Consider the following 18478-nt stretch of genomic DNA (forward strand, 5'->3'; position numbering starts at 1 on the left):
TATTTGACATGCCAGGTGAGACGTTGCCATGCTGTGCTGCATCTGTTGTGCCTGGAAGCCAAGATCCACACTGGGCCTGAACTCCTTTCAGCTTTGCGTTCACAGGCAGATCAGTGGCTAACACCGCTCAATTTGACAGTTGGTAAAGTGGTGTGTGACAACGGTGCCAATCTGCTTAGCGCATTGAAACAGGGCAAAATTACACACGTGCTATGCATGGCACACGTCTTAAACTTAGTCATGCAGCGATTCGTTGTCAAGTACTCTGGGGTCCAGGACATCTTGCGGCAGGCAAGGAAAATCTCGGCCCATTTCAGAAGATCTTACACGGCCATGGCTCGCCTTGCTGACATTCAGCAGCGACACAATCTGCCGGTCAGGTGTCTTATTTGTGATTGCCCAACGAGATGGAACTCAACCTTCTATATTCTTGATAGGCTACTCCAGCAGAAACGTGCAGATAACGACTACCTGTACGAACTCTGTGGCAGAACAGGTTGTGGGGAGCTTGGTTTTTTTCACCGCGCCAGTGGCTGCTCATGCACGACGCATGCATACTTCTGCAGCCATTTGATGAGATCACCAAACTGGTCAGTCGCAGCCATGGCGCCATCAGTGACATCGTACCTTATGCCTTCTTTATGGACCGTGCATTGCGTCGTGTCATTGATCAAGCCGTGGAGGAGCAGGAGCGGGAAGATGAGGAAGTCGCAATGCTGGATGAATTCCCAGGGGGCCTCTCTTTCTCAGACAAGTCAACAAAAGGAGTCTGAAGAGGAGTCAGAGGAGGATGGTGCCGGGGCAGATGAGGAGGAGCGAGAAGAGCATGCTTTAAAGCTTTTTGGGATCCCTGTTGTTGTGCGGGATGGGGAGACGGGGAGAAGGAGGACGACATTATCGTGGATGATGAGCAGGAGCCAGGCCACCACACCGCTTCCAGTTTAGTGCAAATGGGGGCCTTCATGTTCCAGTGTTTTAACAGGGACCCCGTATAAAAAGCATAAAGGTCAAGGACCAGTACTTGGTGGCAACGTACTTAGACCAAACACAAAATGGCGGAAATGTTACCACCGTCACAGAGGGCTGTCAGAATGGAGCAGGCCTTGCTTCGAGAAATGCTGCATTCTGCTTTTGCGTGCACTGGCAGAGTAGGAATTCCCACTCCCAGAGAAAGAGTTGGGGGTACCAATCCAACAGCACCTGCAAGAAGAGGGCGGTTTGAAGGTGTGTTGGTGACTTCTGATATGAGGTCATTCTTTCAGCCAACCCATCGACAGGTCTCATATCCAGCATCAGGGAACGTCTAGACCGTCAGGTGCCTGACTACATTGGGTTAACGGCCGATGTGGACGCTCTGAGAAGTGATGAACCCCTGGACTACTGGTGGGCAGGCTTGACCTCTGGCCAGAGCTTGCCCAATTTGCAATGGAACTGTTGGCTTGCCCCTCGTCCAGTGTCCTGTCGGAAAGGACGTTCAGCGCAGCAGGGGGGATCGTGACTGATAAGCGCACTCACCTAGCTCACGACAGTGTTGACTACCTGATATTTATAAAAATGAATGAGGCATGGATCTTAGAGGAATTCAACACATGTGAACAGTAGACCATGTATATGCATAACTCTATAAACCATTTATTTAATTTAGCACACAGACAATTTTTCTACCTTTGGCTCACTTCCTTGTACAAAAAAGCACACTGTACTATATGCCCCTACCCTCCTGTTTGAAGAGGTTGAGCGGCGTCATATTTTTGGGTCCTGCAGTGAGTTGTTGGTATCAGTGCTGGTGTCCGTGCTCTCTATCTCGGTACTGGTGTCAGTGCTCTCACGGTGCTGGTGTCAGTGCTCTCTATCATGGTGCTGGTGTCAGTGCTCTCACGGAGGTGGTGTCAGTGCTCTCACGGTGGTGGTGTCAGTGCGCTCTATCACGGTGCTGGTGTCAGTGCTCTCTATCTTGGTGCTGGTGTCAGTGCTCTCTATCACGGTGCTGGTGTCAGTGCTCTCTATCTCGGTGCTGGTGTCAGTGCTCAGTCTCTATCACAGTGTGACCAGTAGACCATGTATATGCATAACTCTATAAACAATTTATTTAATCTAGCACACAGACCTTTTTTCTACCTTTGGCTCACTTCCTTGTACAAAAAAAGCACACTGTACTATATGCCCCTACCCTCCTGTTTGAAGAGGTTGAGCGTTGTCATATTTTTGGGTCCCGTAGCGAGTTGCTGGTATCAGTGCTGGTGTCAGTGCTCTCTATCTCGGTGCTGGTGTCGGTGCTCTCTATCTCGGTGCTGGTGTCAGTGCTCTCTATCTCGGTGCTGATGTCAGTGCTCTCTATCATGGTGCTGGTGTCAGTGCTCTCTAGCTCAGTGCTGGTGTTAGTGCTCTCTCTCTATCTCGGTGCTGGTGGCAGTGCTCTCTATCATGGTGCTGGTGTCAGTGCTCTCTATCTCGGTGCTGGTGTCAGTGCTCTCTATCTCGGTGCTGGTGTCAGTGCTCAGTCTCTATCACGGTGCTGGTGTCAGTGCTCAGTCTCTATCGCGGTGCTGGTTTCAGACAGTGAGGGAGATAGGAGCAGAGAAGACAATCAGCAGGCAGTGCCAGCACCATGGCTGAGGATCAGCATGGGACTGGCACCTCCGGACCACTGCAGTGGAGCCCTACATAGGTGGGGGTAAGAGGGAGGGGCTCAAGCACAAGTTGGCACACTGGGACACAGGCACAGGACTGCGTTGCCCTGACTGTGGCACTGATCATCCCCTGCACCCCCTTCATAGCTTGCCCTGACCTTGCCTCTCCTCCATGGCCTTCATGCGCTCCTGAATTGTCAAAATTTCACAGAGAAAAAAAGAATGCTTGTCGTTGTCGATCCCAGATTCACTTAATACTTTTGTTATGTCAGTGTCCATTTTGTTTGACTATGTGTGCACAGCTAGTAAGTATTTTGTGGCTGTAAATATGACCTGCAGGTTTTTAAGGTTCGCAAACCTTTGGCTGCGTTCGTGGGTTCGCGTTCGCAAAACGTCCCGTCGGAAGTTCGCCCATCAATAATCAACTATAAAGAAGGAGCCACCAGGCACATAGGCAGCAATAAAAATCTGACAGAAGTTATACCTTTTCCTGAATCCAACCTTTAAAATGTGGATGCCTTGCAAGCCCTCAAAAGTGTTTGACACATGTTAGTATACCACTTCTGCAAATTAGCCCTTTTCTGTACCTCTAGAACATTTAGATGCATTTATTTGTACTCTTATTCATCTGCCAGCCTTGAAAGTAGTATAATAATGCCAGCTATAGGTCTGCACATTCCTAAAGGTAAGCTATTATTCGTATACATGGTATACATAATTTGTCTCTGTATTAAACAGTGAGGCCCCTCTCACATGGGCGTTCCAATCAGGTTTGACTGTCCATTTTTCAGGTGTCCCTTTACACTCACTTACCTCTGAGTCTAATCTGGTCCACAAAAAAATGCAAGAGGGCTATGTCCTCTTCCATTTTTGCAGAGCAGATCACAGGTAGACAGTTGTGAACAGACAGCATTTACACCCCGTCAGTCTGTCTGTCTCCTTTCTACATAAACTGAGTGAACACAGCTGTGACATCCATCCCGCTCTGCTCTGATCAGAAGGGGACCAGCTTACAAATCCCCTGTTAATCAGAGCAGGATCTGCTCCATGTGAAAGGGTCCTAAAACTCATGGGATTCCCACTTACACAGTTGTTCCTTTCTGAAATTACATTTTGAAAATTTTCTGTGCTGGGGTGGGATTTTGGACAAGCGATTGTATTAAAAGTACATGAGTTGCCATGAGTACCTTAATATTGAGTACCTTAATTTTTATTGAGTACCTTAATTTTTATTTCAACAAAATACAGTTGAAAAAAAGTATGTGAACCCCTTTGGAATGATATGGATTTCTGGACAAATTGGTCATAAAATGTGATCTGATCTTCATCTAAGTCACAACAATAGACAATCACAGTCTGCTTAAACTAATAAGACACAACAAATTAAATGTTACCATGTTTTTATTGAACACACCATGTAAACATTCACAGTGCATGTAGAAAAAGTATGTGAACCCCATAGACTAATTAGATCTCCAAGAGCTAATTGGAGTGAGGTGTCAGCCAACTGGAGTCCAATCAATGAGATGAGATTGGAGGTGTTGGTTACAGCTGCCCTGTCCTATAAAAAACACACACCAGTTCTGGGTTTGCTTTTCACAAGAAGCATTGCCTGATGTGAATGATGCCTCACACAAAAGAGCTCTCAAAAGACCTACGATTAAGAATTTTTGACTTGCATAAAGCTGGAAAGGGTTATAAAAGTATCTCTAAAAGCCTTGCTGTTCATTAGTCCACGGTAAGACAAATTGTCTATAAATGGAGAAAGTTCAGCACTGTTACTGCTCTCCCTAGGAGTGGGCGTCCTGTAAAGATGACTGCAAGAGCACAGTGCAGACTGCTCAATGAGGTGAAGAAGAATCCTAGAGTGTCAGCTAAAGACTTACAAAAGTCTCTGGCATATGCAAACATCCCTGTTAGCGAATCTACAATACGTAAAACACTAAACAAGAATGGATTTCATGGGAGGATACCACATGTTCAAAAAAGCATTGCTGCACATTTACAGTTTGCACAAGAGCACCTGGATGTTCCACAGCAGTACTGGCAAAATATTTTGTGGACAGGTGAAACCAAAGTTGAGTTGTTTGGAAGAAACACACAACACTATGTGTGGAGAAAAACAGGCACGACACACCAACATCAAAACCTCATCCCACTTGTGAAGTATGGTGGTGGGGGGCATCGTGTTTTGGGGCTGCTTTGCTGCGTCAGGGCCTGGACAGATTGCTATCATAGAAGGAAAAATGAATTCCCAACTTTATCAAGACATTTTGCAGGAGCACTTAATGCCATCTGTCCACCAGCTGAAGCTCAACAGAAGATGAATGTTGCAACAGGACAACGGCCCAAAGCATAAAAGTAAATCAACAACAGAGTGGCTTAAACAGAAAACATACCTTCTGGAGTGGCCCAGTCAGAATCCTGACCTCAAGCCGATTGAGATGCTGTGGCATGACCTCAAGAAAGCGATTCACACCACACATCCCAAGAATATTGCTGAATTGAAACAATTCTGTAAAGAGGAATGGTCAATAATTACTCCTTACTAGGGATGAGCTTCGTGTTCGAGTCGAACGTACGTTCGACTCGAACATTGGCTGTTCGTCCATTCGGCGAAGTCCGAACATTTTGGTCCGTTCGTGCCAAATTCGTGTGGCGCTCACGGCCCACAATGCACTGCGATGGCGCTGTGCATTGCTGGCTCACGATTGGCCAAGCATGCACTGTGACCCCGCATGCTTGGCCAATCGCAGCGCCAGCAGCGAGGAGAGCCATGATTGGCCACAGGCAGGATGCCTGTGGCCAATCATAGCTCAGGCTGTGTAGTGCACGCCCCACACTATATAAGGCCGCCAGCGCGGCGGCCTTGTGTAGTGTGTTGGCGTCTGAAGCAGTGGGTGTTCTGTGTACCTTCAACACAGTACACACCGATCGTTTTCGGACGATTTTCGATCTTGCTGTTGTGTAGTGGTTATTGTCTGCGTGCCCTGACCGCAGTATACACCGCTATATTCACCTCACCTATATAGCTAGTGATCTATCTTTTATAATAGAGCTTGCAGTCAGTAGTGTTAGGAGATAGTGCGTGCAGTCTGCGTGCTCTGTACCCAGTACATACCGCTATATCCACCTACATAGCTGTTCTCTATTTGAGCCCACTTGCCATCTGCAGGACTTATTGGAAGTTGTGTGTACCTCCAGCACAGCACAGTATACATCTGTATATACCCCTTTATCTCTGGTGTTCTCTGGTTATTGTCTGCGTGCCCTGACCGCAGTATACACCGCTATATTCATCTCACCTATATAGCTAGTGATCTATCTTTTATAATAGAGCTTGCAGTCAGTAGTGTTAGGAGATAGTGCGTGCTGTGTGCGTGCTCTGTACCCAGTACATACCGCTATATCCACCTACATAGCTGTTCTCTATTTGAGCCCACTTGCCATCTGCAGGAGTTATTGGAAGTTGTGTGTGCCTCCAGCACAGCACAGTATACATCTGTATATACCCCTTTATCTCTGGTGTTCTCTGGTTATTGTCTGCGTGCCCTGACCGCAGTATACACCGCTATATTCACCTCACCTATATAGCTAGTGATCTATCTTTTATAATAGAGCTTGCAGTCAGTAGTGTTAGGAGATAGTGCGTGCTGTCTGCGTGCTCTGTACCCAGTACATACCGCTATATCCACTCACATAGCTGTTCTCTATTTGAGCCCACTTGCCATCTGCAGGAGTTATTGGAAGTTGTGTGTGCCTCCAGCACAGCACAGTATACATCTGTATATACCCCTTTATCTCTGGTGTTCTATAATAAAGGCATCTGCAGGAGTTAGTGGGTGTTGTGTGCCTCTAGCACAATATACACTACCCAACTGCTTTTTTACCCAACTCCCTTCAGGCCATTACCATGTCTGGAAGGCCAGCAAGGAGAGGCAGACAGGCGCGAGCCGATAAAAGAGGGCAAGCAGGCTCTGTGTCTAGAGACAACAGTGCTGGTCGTGGACGCGGTGCATTGTCATCAGCACGTGGCCATGGGACACGCTTGTCCTTCTTTTCGGCAGCTGGACATGTTGAACCGCAACATGCCAACGACTTGGTAGAGTGGATGACCAAGCCCTCTTCATCCTCCTCATCCTCTCTCACCCAGTCTCAGGGTACTAGCAAAGCAGCTGCCAACGCATCGTCTTCCCTCCTCTCAATGTCATCATCAGTGACTCCTTCCTTAGACCCACCACGTCCTCCTGAGGAGTCTCCTGAACTCTTTGAGCACAGTGTTGGGTACATGCTCCAGGAGGATGCCCAGTGTTTTGTAGGCTCTGATGATGACACTCAGCTAGAGGAAGGCAGTAGCGTGAGCGCAGAGAGAGGGGATGCTCAAGAAGGACAGCAATCTGGCAGTCATGTTCCACAAGCTGCAGCATACTGCCAGGTTTGCTACAGCGATGAAGAGGGAGGGGATGATGAGGGCACTGACTCCACGTGGGTGCCTGGAAGGAGGGAGGAGGAGGAGGAGGAGGAGGAGGAGGCACATGTCCAACGAGGCAGGATGCCCTCCGGGGGCCAGCTTAGGGGCAGCACACCGACTGAATCACACCGCAGAGCTCCGCCTGTGCAGAGCGCTGCCTCTGCACGTTATTCTAAAAGTTCTTTGGTGTGGGCCTTTTTTGAGACAAGTACATCAGATCGCACCGCTATTTGCAACATATGTCTCAAGCGTATCTCACGTGGCCAAAACATCAGCCGCTTGGGCACCACATGCTTGACCAGACATATGTTGACCTGCCATGCAGCTCGTTGGCAAGCGTACCTCAAAGACCCACACCAAAGAACAAAGCGGACCTCTCCTTGCTCCTCATCAGCTGGCATCTCCAACCCCACTAGACCTTCAGTCCTCTCTGAAACCTGCTCTGAGAGGAATGAAGGTGTAGAATTAGGTGTGTCACAGCCAAGTGCTTCCGGGAACTCTGCTAGCGGTACACCCACGTCCGATTATAGCAGGCAAATGTCCCTGCCCCAGCTGCTGGACCGGCGGAAGAAGTTCACTCCCAGCCATCCACATGCCCAGCGGTTGAATGCTAGCTTGGCTAAATTGCTAGCACTTCAACTGCTGCCTTTTCAGTTGGTAGACTCGGCCCCCTTCCGTGAGTTTGTACAATGTGCGGTTCCTCAGTGGCAGGTCCCCAAACGCCACTTTTTCTCACGGAAGGCGATTCCGGCTCTCTACCGGCATGTGGAAGGCAATGTCCTTGCCTCGCTGGACAGGGCGGTCAGCGGTAAGGTGCATATTACCGCTGACTCATGGTCCAGCAGGCATGGACAGGGACGTTACCTGTCTTTCACGGCCCATTGGGTCACTCTTCTGGCAGCTGGGAAGGATGCAGGACAAGGTGCAGTAGTGTTGGAGGTTGTTCCGCCACCACGCCTCCAAAATGCTACTATTGGTTGTGACACACCTATCTCCTCCACCCCCTCCTCTTCTTCTTCCTCCATGGCCTCTTTCAGTGCTCTGTCCTCAGAACCAGCGGTGCTTCGTAGGCGTTCCAGGGGCTACGCAAGTACGCAGTCAAAACGATGCCATGCCGTGCTTGCGCTGGTTTGTTTGGGGGACAGGAGCCACACTGGGGCGGATGTTTTGTCAGCTCTGCAGGGGCAGGCCGAGAGGTGGTTGACGCCACGCCAGCTTAAGCCAGGAATGGTGGTTTGTGACAATGGCTACAACCTCCTTTCCGCCCTCCGACAGGGACAACTGACCCATGTGCCCTGTGTAGCTCACGTCCTTAACCTGGTGGTGCAGCGGTTCTTGGGCAGGTACCCCGGCTTACAGCATGTCCTGAAGCAGGCCAGGAAAGTCTGTGTGCATTTCTGCCAATCATTTAATGCCTGTGCTCGGCTGGCTGAGCTCCAAAAGGAGTTGAACCTGCCCAAGAACCGCCTTATATGTGACATGCCCACCAGATGGAACTCAACATTGGCCATGCTGCAGCGGCTGCACACACAGCAGAGGGCCATCAATGAGTACCTGTGGGACTACGGCACCAGGACAGGGTCAGGGGAGCTCGGTTTTTTCTCACCATGCCAGTGGGGCATGATCAGGGATGCATGCACTGTCCTGTCACCGTTTGAGGAGGCCACAAGGATGGTGAGCAGTGACAGTGCATGCATCAGTGACACTGTACCTCTTGTCCACCTCTTGGAGCATACGCTGCGTGGAATAATGGACAGGGCACTTGAGGCAGAACAGAGGCAGGAAGAGGAGGACTTCCTTGCCTCTCAAGGCCCCCTTTATCCAGACAGTGTTCCTGCTGTGCCACCCATCACACAGGAAGAGGATGAGGAGGAGGAAGAGGAGGATGAGGATGATTGTGTCAGCATGGAGGTGGAGGCTGGCACTCAGCATCAGCAGCAGCAGCAGCAGTCTTGTAGGGATGATTTACAGTCCCAAGAAACACGTGGACTTGTACGTGGCTGGGAGGAGGTAGCTGCGGATCATGTTGTCCTTAGTGACCCAGAGGACTCCGGACCGAATGCCTCAGCTAACCTATGCTGCATGGCCTCCCTGATCCTGCAAAGCCTGCGAAAGGATCCTCCTATTCTTCGGATCAAGGAGAGGGACCATTACTGGCTGGCCACTCTCCTTGATCCACGGTACAAGGGTAAGGTTGCCGACCTTATCTTGCCATCGCAGAGGGAGCAGAGGATGAGACATCTCCGGGAGGCCTTGCAGAAAGGTCTGTGCAACGCGTTCCCAGAGACTGGGAGGTTACAAACTCCTGGTCCTGGACAACGTGTTGCTGAGGCATCGGTCAGAAGGAGCGGTGGAGAAGGTGGCCGTCTGACTGATGCTTTCAGACAATTTTTTAGTCCGCAGCCCCAAGGTATGATCGGTTCCAGCACCCATCGCCAGCGTCTGATTTACATGGTGCAGGAATACCTAGGGGCAAGGTCAGACTTTGACACCTTTCCCACCGAAAATCCTCTGGCTTACTGGGTCTTGAGGATGGATCACTGGCCAGAGCTTGCACAGTATGCAATTGAGCTACTGGCCTGTCCTGCATCCAGCGTTCTTTCGGAACGCACCTTCAGTGCTGCTGGTGGCTTTGTTACCGATCACAGGGTGCGCCTGTCCACCGAATCAGTTGATCGACTGACCTTCATCAAGATGAATCAGTCTTGGATCACCCACAGCTACCAAGCACCTGAAGCTGATGTAACAGAATAATTTTTTTTGAAATATCACATCCCTTCAAGACTGCCTATGCTGATGCTGAGTGACTGTCCTGTTATGTTGATTGTCTATCCTCTTCCTCCTCCGCTGATATGTTGGAAGAACATTTCTGGTTCTGGTTGATGCCATCAGCCCAATTTTTCTGCCCCTGTTTAACAGGGGCGTTTAAGTACAATTTTTGATGCAATGCTTTGCAGCAGGGCTAATTCCTGCAATCAAACAAGAGTATATGGGAGAGGTTGCAGTGTGGTGGCACCAGCAGCAGTGCCTAAGGCCAAATTTTTCTGCCCCTGTTTAACAGGGGCGTTTAATTACAATTTTTGATGCAATGCTTTGCAGCAGGGCTAATTCCTGCATTAAAACTAGAGTATATGGCAGAGGTTGCAGTGTGGTGGCACCAGCACCAGTGCCTAAGGCCCAATTTTTCTGCCCCTGTTTAACAGGGGCGTTTAAGTACAATTTTTGATGCAATGCTTTGCAGCAGGGCTAACTCCTGCAATAAAACTAGAGTATATGGAAGAGGTTGCAGTGTGGTGGCACCAGCAGCAGTGCCTAAGGCCAAATTTTTCTGCCCCTGTTTAACAGGGGCGTTTAAGTACAATTTTTGATGCAATGCTTTGCAGCAGGGCTAATTCCTGCAATAAAACTAGAGTATATGGCAGAGGTTGCAGTGTGGTGGCACCAGCACCAGTGCCTAAGGCCAAATTTTTCTGCCCCTGTTTAACAGGGGCGTTTAATTACAATTTTTGATGCAATGCTTTGCAGCAGGGCTAATTCCTGCAATAAAACTAGAGTATATGGCAGAGGTTGCAGTGTGGTGGCACCAGCACCAGTGCCTAAGGCCCAATTTTTCTGCCCCTGTTTAACCACTTGTGATCCGCGCTATTGCCAAATGACGGCATTAGCGCGGACCTACATTTCCGGGACTACGTCTATTGACGTCGTCCCGTGTACGAGCGGCCTGCGCGCCCCCTGAGGGGCGCGCGCGGCACGCTCTGTGATCGGCGAGTCCATGAGACTCGCCTGATCACCGATCCGTGCAAGGGGTCGATCTCGACCCCTTATCACGTGATCAGCTGTCAGCCAATGACAGCTGATCATGTGATAGAACGGAGCCGGTAATCGGCTATTATTCCTCCTCGCGCTGACAGCGCGAGGAGAAAAAAAAAAAGCCGATCACCGGCGGCCGTGTTCGGGACATCAGTCCCGATCACGGCCATCAATACAAGGGACCACCTGCCACCTGCCAGTGCCCACCTGCCTCCCGCAGTGCCATCCTCAAGTAAAATAAAAAGCAAAAGTAAGTGCCCCCCCTCAGTGCCCCCCGTCAGTGCCCATAGTGCCCACAGTGCCACCCACAGTGCCACCCACAGTGCCACCCCACAGTGCCACCCACAGTGCCACCCACAGTGCCACCCAATCTGCCTCAAAGGTGCTGCACCCCAGTGCCGCCCATCAGTGCCCAGCAGTGCCGCCCATCAGTGCCCAGCAGTGCCGCCCATCAGTGCCCAGCAGTGCCACCTATCAGAGCCACCTATCAGTGCCACCTATCAGTGCCCATCAGTCCCATCTATCTGTGGTACCTATCAGTGCCCATCCGTGCCACCCATCCGTGCCACTTATCCATGCCACCCATCCGTGCCATCTTATCTGTGCCCATCTTTGCCCATCAGTGCCGCCTTATCTGTCCTCATCAGTGCCGCCTTATCTGTGCCTATTAGTGCCGCCTTAACTATGCCTATCAGTGCCCACCAGTGCAGCCTATCAGTGCCCACCAATGCAGCCTATCAGTGCCCACCAATGCAGCCCATCAGTGCCCACCAATGCAGCCTATCAGTGCCGCCTAATCAGCGCACTTCAATGAAGGAGAAAAATGACCCGTTTGCAAAATTTTATAACAAACTATTAAAACATGATTTTTTTTTTTTTTTTTGCATCTTTTTTTGTTTGTTTAGCAAAAAATAAAACTCCGAGCTGTAACTAAATACCACCAAAAGAAAGCTCTATTTGTGGGAAAAAAATGATAAAAATTTCATTTGGGTACAGTGTTGTATGCCCGCGCAATTGTCATTCAAAGTGCATCAGCGCTGAAAGCTGAAAATTGGTCTGGGACTGAGGGGGGTTTAAGTGCCCAGTAAGCAAGTGGTTAACAGGGGCGTTTAAGTACAATTTTTGATGCAATGCTTTGCAGCAGGGCTAATTCCTGCAATAAAACTAGAGTATATGGAAGAGGTTGCAGTGTGGTGGCACCAGCAGCAGTGCCTAAGGCCAAATTTTTCTGCCCCTGTTTAACAGGGACATGTAATTACAATTCTTGATATAATATTTCACAGGAGAGCCCCTTCCTGTGCCCACGCAGAGTAACGGTGAGGACTTATAGTGTTGTGGCACCAGCACCACAACCACCAAAGGTCAATTTTTCTACCACTGTTCAACAATGGCATGTAATTACAATTCTTGATATAATCGTTCACAGCAGGGCGCTCCAGCGCCCACCAAGAGTCACTTTGAGGGCTTACAATGTTGTGGCAAAACCAACACCTTGTTCCGCCATTTCTGCAGAGCATATAGGGCAGGCCCCTACTTTCAAACATCCAATTTACAAACATCTCCTACTTGCAAACGGAAGGAGACAACAGCAAGTGAGATGAAAAAAGATGGACGACAAAACAAATTATACAGGGGTGATAACCCTTCCCTATGTTTTCCAAAAAGCTTAAAAATAGTTTTTTTGACTGGAGCTACACTTTAAAAATGTACCAGTTGAAAATTACAAACAGATTCAACTTAACACAACAAACCTACACAGTCCCTGTCTTGTTTGCACCGCCTGTATACTGCTGTTCTGAGTATATAGGGCCACACGTATTTCCTTTTTTTAATATGGGTACAGAGTTCCCCTTAATATGCGTACAAGACCCAAAGGGGCTGGTAATTGGCAGGGAGGGCTACCCATGCCATTTTTTCTTAATGATTTTCAACCATATTGCAGGAACCAGATATAACATTAAAACCGCAAGCAGCTTTAAATGACGTTATTTCCGTTAAATGTCATTTTGTGCAGGGACTGTTCTAAACACGGGAAACATGTGGCACTTCACAAGTATACTACAGACACCCCCCAGGCACCATATTTAAAGGAATATTTCACTTATTTTTCACTTTAATCGTCATTAAAATCAGTGCTCCCGCCAAAACGGCCATTTTTAAAAACATTTTAGGCATTGACCCATGTCCCCTGGGGCAGGAGCCAGGTCCCCAAACCCTTTTTAGGACAGTATCTTGCATATTAGCCGTTAAAAATAGCACTTTTCATTTCGAACGTTCGAGTCCCATAGACTTCAATGGGGTTCTAACGTTCGTACGAATTTGGGGTCCGTTCGAAAGTTCTGGTGCGAACCGAACCGGGGGGTGTTCGGCTCATCCCTACTCCTTACCGTTGTGCACATCTGATCTGCAACTACAGGAAATGTTTGGTTGAAGTTATTGCTTTCAAAGAAGGTTCAACCAGTTATTAAATCCAAGGGTTCACATACATTTTCCACCTGCGCTGTGAATGTTTACATGGTGTGTTCAATAAAAACATGGTAACATTTAATTCTTTGTGTGTTATTAGTTTGTGATTGTCTATTGTTGTGGCTTAGATCAGATCACATTTTATGACCAATTTGTGCAGAAATCCATGTCATTCCAAAAGGGTTCACATACTTTTTTTTTGCAACTGTATATGTCTCTGTCTAATGGTACATTATATACAAATGATATGAATAGGGAATGGAAATACTCTGGACAGCCGCACTCCGGATTGAATAAAAAGTAAATCGTTCCTTTATTTTCTCAAATGAAAACTTCACATCACACAAGTCACAGCAGCAAAGGAGAAAAATAGAACAAAATAGCTGATGCGTTTCACGCTAAAACTAGCTCTTACTCATAGCTAGTTATTGTTTTAAGTGAAAAACAAATATATACTATATAGGTGTTATCATGTGATGGTGTAATCAAGAGTGAAAAACCGTGACGGCTGGTAGCCCATCATCATAGAATCTCCACACATGTAACTCCTACACTCAATCACTAAATAATTGAAAATAAACAAGAGTGAAATTGAAAAAAAAACAAAATCAGAACAAATTATGTGAATATATATGTGAAAGATAAACAATGTGTGTGGGAAAAATCATACTTAAATGTAAATGGTCTTAATCGGTGAAGATGGTGAATAGTTGTTAAATATCAAAAATATATATAGAAAATGTAAAGCTTTCGTATTAAAGAATAATTCATGATAATTAAATATGTGTATCTAAAACCAAAAGTGGAGAGTACATGTGAATTATGGAGACTCATATATAAAGAGTGTACAGATGATAAAATCCTGAAAAAAAACATATTACATTAGACAGAAATAACATTTCCATATCTAACCAATAGTATAAATTGTTGTTTTTAACAAGAAGTAAAGCCAAGCATTTTTAATAATTGTCAGCTTTGCCTAATACTCAAACTGTCCCAAGGTGATGTTAAAACTGTAAGTATCCATATTTAGCTTTGTCACCTTGAGGTACATTACCACTGTTTGGTAAATGATGTCCATTAAAAAAAAAAAAAAACACAACAGCAGTGTGTACAGTTTTGGTGTAATTGCCAATTAACATAACTGCAATGTGTATTAATTGATTCTGCTCTTAGTTACTAGCAGTGCTAAGCCACTGTTTTCTTCTGGAGATGAATCATCCTGTGGGTATCACAGTGATTTTATCTACAAACAACACCGTTGGCTTTCATGTATTGCTTAATGCTTATGAATTGTATTGACTTTGTGCACTGCATGATTAGCATATTGGATTAGAACAAAATACAGTATCTCACAAAAGTGAGTACACCCCTCACATTTTTGTAAATATTTTGTTCTATCTTTTCTTTTGGCAACACTGAAGAAATGCCACTTTGCTACAATGTAAAGTAGTGAGTGTACAGCTTGTATAACAGTGTAAATTTGCTGTCCCCTCAAAATAACTCAACACACAGCCATTAATGTCTAAACCGCTGCCAACAAAAGTGAGTACACCCCAAAGTGAATTAGCCATTTTCCCTCCCTGGTGTCATGTGACTTGTTAGTGTTACAAGATCGCAGGTGTAAATGGGGAGCAGGTGTGTTAAATTTGGTGTTATCGCTCTCACTCTTTCATACTGGTCACTGGAAGGGGAACATGACACCTCATGGCATAGAACTCTCAGAAGATCTGAAAAATAATTGTTGCTCTACATGAAGATGGCCTAGGCTATAAGAATGCCAAGACCCTGAAACTGAGCTGCAGCACGGTGGCCAAGACCATACAGCGGTTTAACAGGACAGGTTCCACTCAGAACAGGCCATGCCATGGTCAACCAAAGAAGTTGAGTGCAAGTGCTCAGTATCATATCCAGAAGTTGTCTTTGGGAAATAGACGTATTTGTGCTGCCAGCATTGCTGCAGAGGTTGAGGGGGGGGGGGGTCAGCCTGTCAGTGCTCAGACCATATGCCACACACTGCATGAAATTGGTCTCCATGGCTGTCACCCCAGAAGGAAGTCTTCTAAAGATGATGCACAAGAAAGCTTGCTAAAGACAAGCAGACTAAGGAAATGGATTACTGTAAACATATCCTGTGGTCTGATGAGACAAAAATAAACGTATTTGGTTCAGATGGTGTCAAGAGTGTGTGGCGGCAACCAGGTGAGGAGTACAAAGACAGGTGTGTCTTGCCTACAGTCAAGCATGGTTGTGGGAGTGTCTGAGGCTGCATGAGTGCTGCCAGCACTGGGGAGCTACAGTTAATTGAGAGAACCATGAATGTCAACATGTACTGTGACATAATCAAGCAGAGCACGAACCCCTCCCTTCGGAGACTGGGCCACAGGGCAGTATTCCAACATGATAACAACCCCAAACACACCTCTAAGCCGACCGTTGCCTTGCTAAAGAAGCTAAGGATAAAAGTGATGGACTAGTCAAGCATGTCTCCAGACCTAAACCCTATTGAACATCTGTGGGGCATCCTCAAATGGAAGGTGGAGGAGGACAAAGTCTCTAATACCCACCAGCTCTGCGATGTTGTCATGGAGGAGTGAAAGAGGACTCTAGTGGCAACCTGTGAAGCTCTGGTGAATTCCATGTCCAAAAGGGTTAAAGCAGTGCTGGAAAATAATGGTGGCCACACAAAATATTGACACTTCTGACTCAATTTGGACATTTTCACTTAGGGGTGTATTCACTTTTGTTGCCAGCAGTTTAGACAATAATGGCTGTGTGCTGAGTTATTTTGAGGGGACAGTAAATTTACACTGTTATATAAGCTGTACACTCACTACTTTACATTGTAGCAAAGTGCCATTTCTTCAGTGTTGTCACATGAAAAGATATTTTTTTTTTTACAAAAATGTGAGGAGTGTACTCACTTTTGTGAGATACTGTACCTGCTTTTCCATAGACATAATAGTCAGAAGTGATTTTAACTAAGCTCTCAGAAGCTTAATCAGAGATTTTATGCTAAGCAGAACACAAGTGTTTAAATGGGTTAACTCACAAATCTGTATCACTAATAATGATTTTGCTTAGGTCCAGCTGGCAGAAATGGAGGCCTTTTCTTTAACCTCTGAGAAGTCTTCTTCAGTATTGACTGATGACCTCAGTTCAGAAGATCAAGGTGTCACAAGTCAGTTAAAGGAGATGAAGGTAAAATAAGCATATTTTGTATGTAAATTGTATTGCACTCAGAGGAGATTTTAATTATTGCCCCGATCCCCTATAAATTACCCTGGAGGGTTTTCAGGATATGCTTTCAGAAACAATTTGGATAAAATTAGTCCTCTTTGTTAATTGCATGGTTTTATGAAATTTTCAGAGTGCATGCTCTTAGAAATGTGCTTTTAATGTATACTAGTAATATCAAACTGCACTGTATTCCATATTTAACAAATTGACTGCTAGAGCCATTTCTATTTTTATTTTGTGCACACGCACATTTTTACATGAAAATGCAGCTTAAAGGGTAACTCCACTTTCATGGGAAAAAATAAATAATAATATAGCACACACATAAGTGTGACTCAAGTAATATTGTAATTGAATATTATTTTAAAAAATTACCTTTCCTTTTCAATCTGCAGCGCTGTCATTTTCAGAAAAATGCAATGCAATATGGCTATCTGGAGGTATGATGTACAGAATGCCCCCTGAAAATTAAATTTCCTGCTTGAGTGATTGGCTTACTGATTTTCCCAAAAGCCTGCACTAAGATACAAATCATATTTTGAAATATCTTGCAAAAAATGTCATTTTTTGTGAGATACTCCCAAGGATAAAACACGTCTGAAGGGGACGCTCACCGAGGACACAACATTACCCCGAATCTTAGTAATAAGCTGATGACACAGCCCTTTACACATATGATCAGCTGTGTCCAATCACAACAGATCACATGTAAACACAGAAGTGCCTTTTATTGGCTCTCCTCGCCTCACACTGACAGAGTGTCGATCAGCGGCATCTCCTCACAGGGGAGTGGAGAAAGAAAGTGCCAAGAAGGCACAATTTATTATGAGATAACAAATTAATATGAATAATAAGAGCACTCATAAGTGGGTGGGGAGGAGGATGACAGATCGCAAAGAAAGGGAGATCCAAATGTAAACCAGGAGCTGAAGTCTCTTTCCGGGGTAGAATGAGACAGAGAGCCGTATGGAGGGAGTGAGGTGAGCCAGAGAATCATCACAGGGGAGCCAGCGTTAAGCGTGAGTTGTAAACCCAGGAGTATCTTTTGTGGCGCATGTCCCAAATGTCAATGGTAAAGGTGGGTAAAGGTGAAGTAAAGGGGGATAAAGCTCTTGAGGAGCGAGGTATCCATGGGGCAATGGACAAGTCCGTGCCACTCAAGGTAGATTCCAGTTGGACCCAAATCTTGGCATTACCTGCATATTTCAAGTCTAATAGCCTAGCCAGGGCAGTAACATGATAATATGTTTTGAAGTTAGGAAGGGCATTGAGGGCGGCACAGTGGTGTAGTGGTTAGCACTCTTGCCTAGCAGTAAGAGGGGTCACTTGTTTGAATCCCAACCATGACGCTACCTGCCTGGAGTTTGCATGTTCTCCCTGTGCCTGCGTGGGTTTCCTCCGGGTACTCCGGGTTCCTTCCACACTCCAAAGACATGCAGGTAGGTTAATTGGCTTTTGTCCAAAATTGGCCCTAGTATATGAATGGGGACCTTGGATTGTGGGCTCCTTGAGGGTAGGGACTGATGTGAGTGTGCAATGTACATGGATAGGAACAATTGTAGACACTCACTCAGGTTGAACTGGATGGATTGGTGTCTTTATTCAACCTTACTGACTATGAAACTATTACCCCCAGATCTTTTGCAACATTGTAAAATAGACTTAGGGGGTGCTGGGGTGCTTACCCTTCCAGATATAGTGGGAGATCAAGCTCTGGAGTATAGAAAATAATCCTACAGACACACCCAATGTTATCATTTGAAAAGTAAAGAGGATGTGTGGTAAAATGTTCATTGTTATAATATTTATCTTTCCCAACCAAGAGTGGGTGAGCAAGGGCCATTGACAGAGATCAGATTTC

General features: G+C 46.4%; 1 protein-coding gene across 1 annotated transcript in view; it reads left to right on the top strand.

Annotated features, from left to right (window-relative positions):
- LOC143959353 (voltage-dependent T-type calcium channel subunit alpha-1I-like) overlaps nucleotides 1–18478 on the top strand; it is a gene marked incomplete at its 5' end in the record, with an annotated part of 1248755 nt that overhangs the window by 902183 nt on the left and 328094 nt on the right. Inside the window, one exon of the mRNA XM_077468015.1 lies at nucleotides 16462–16578. Within this exon, the coding sequence (XP_077324141.1) occupies nucleotides 16462–16578 (117 nt within the window). The remainder of the gene's footprint in view (nucleotides 1–16461; nucleotides 16579–18478) is intronic.

Source organism: Lithobates pipiens, unplaced genomic scaffold (genome assembly GCF_037356315.1).
Source record: "Lithobates pipiens isolate NorthernLeopardFrog02 unplaced genomic scaffold, aLitPip1_a1.2 Scaffold_71, whole genome shotgun sequence".
Taxonomy (NCBI): Eukaryota; Metazoa; Chordata; class Amphibia; order Anura; family Ranidae; genus Lithobates; species Lithobates pipiens.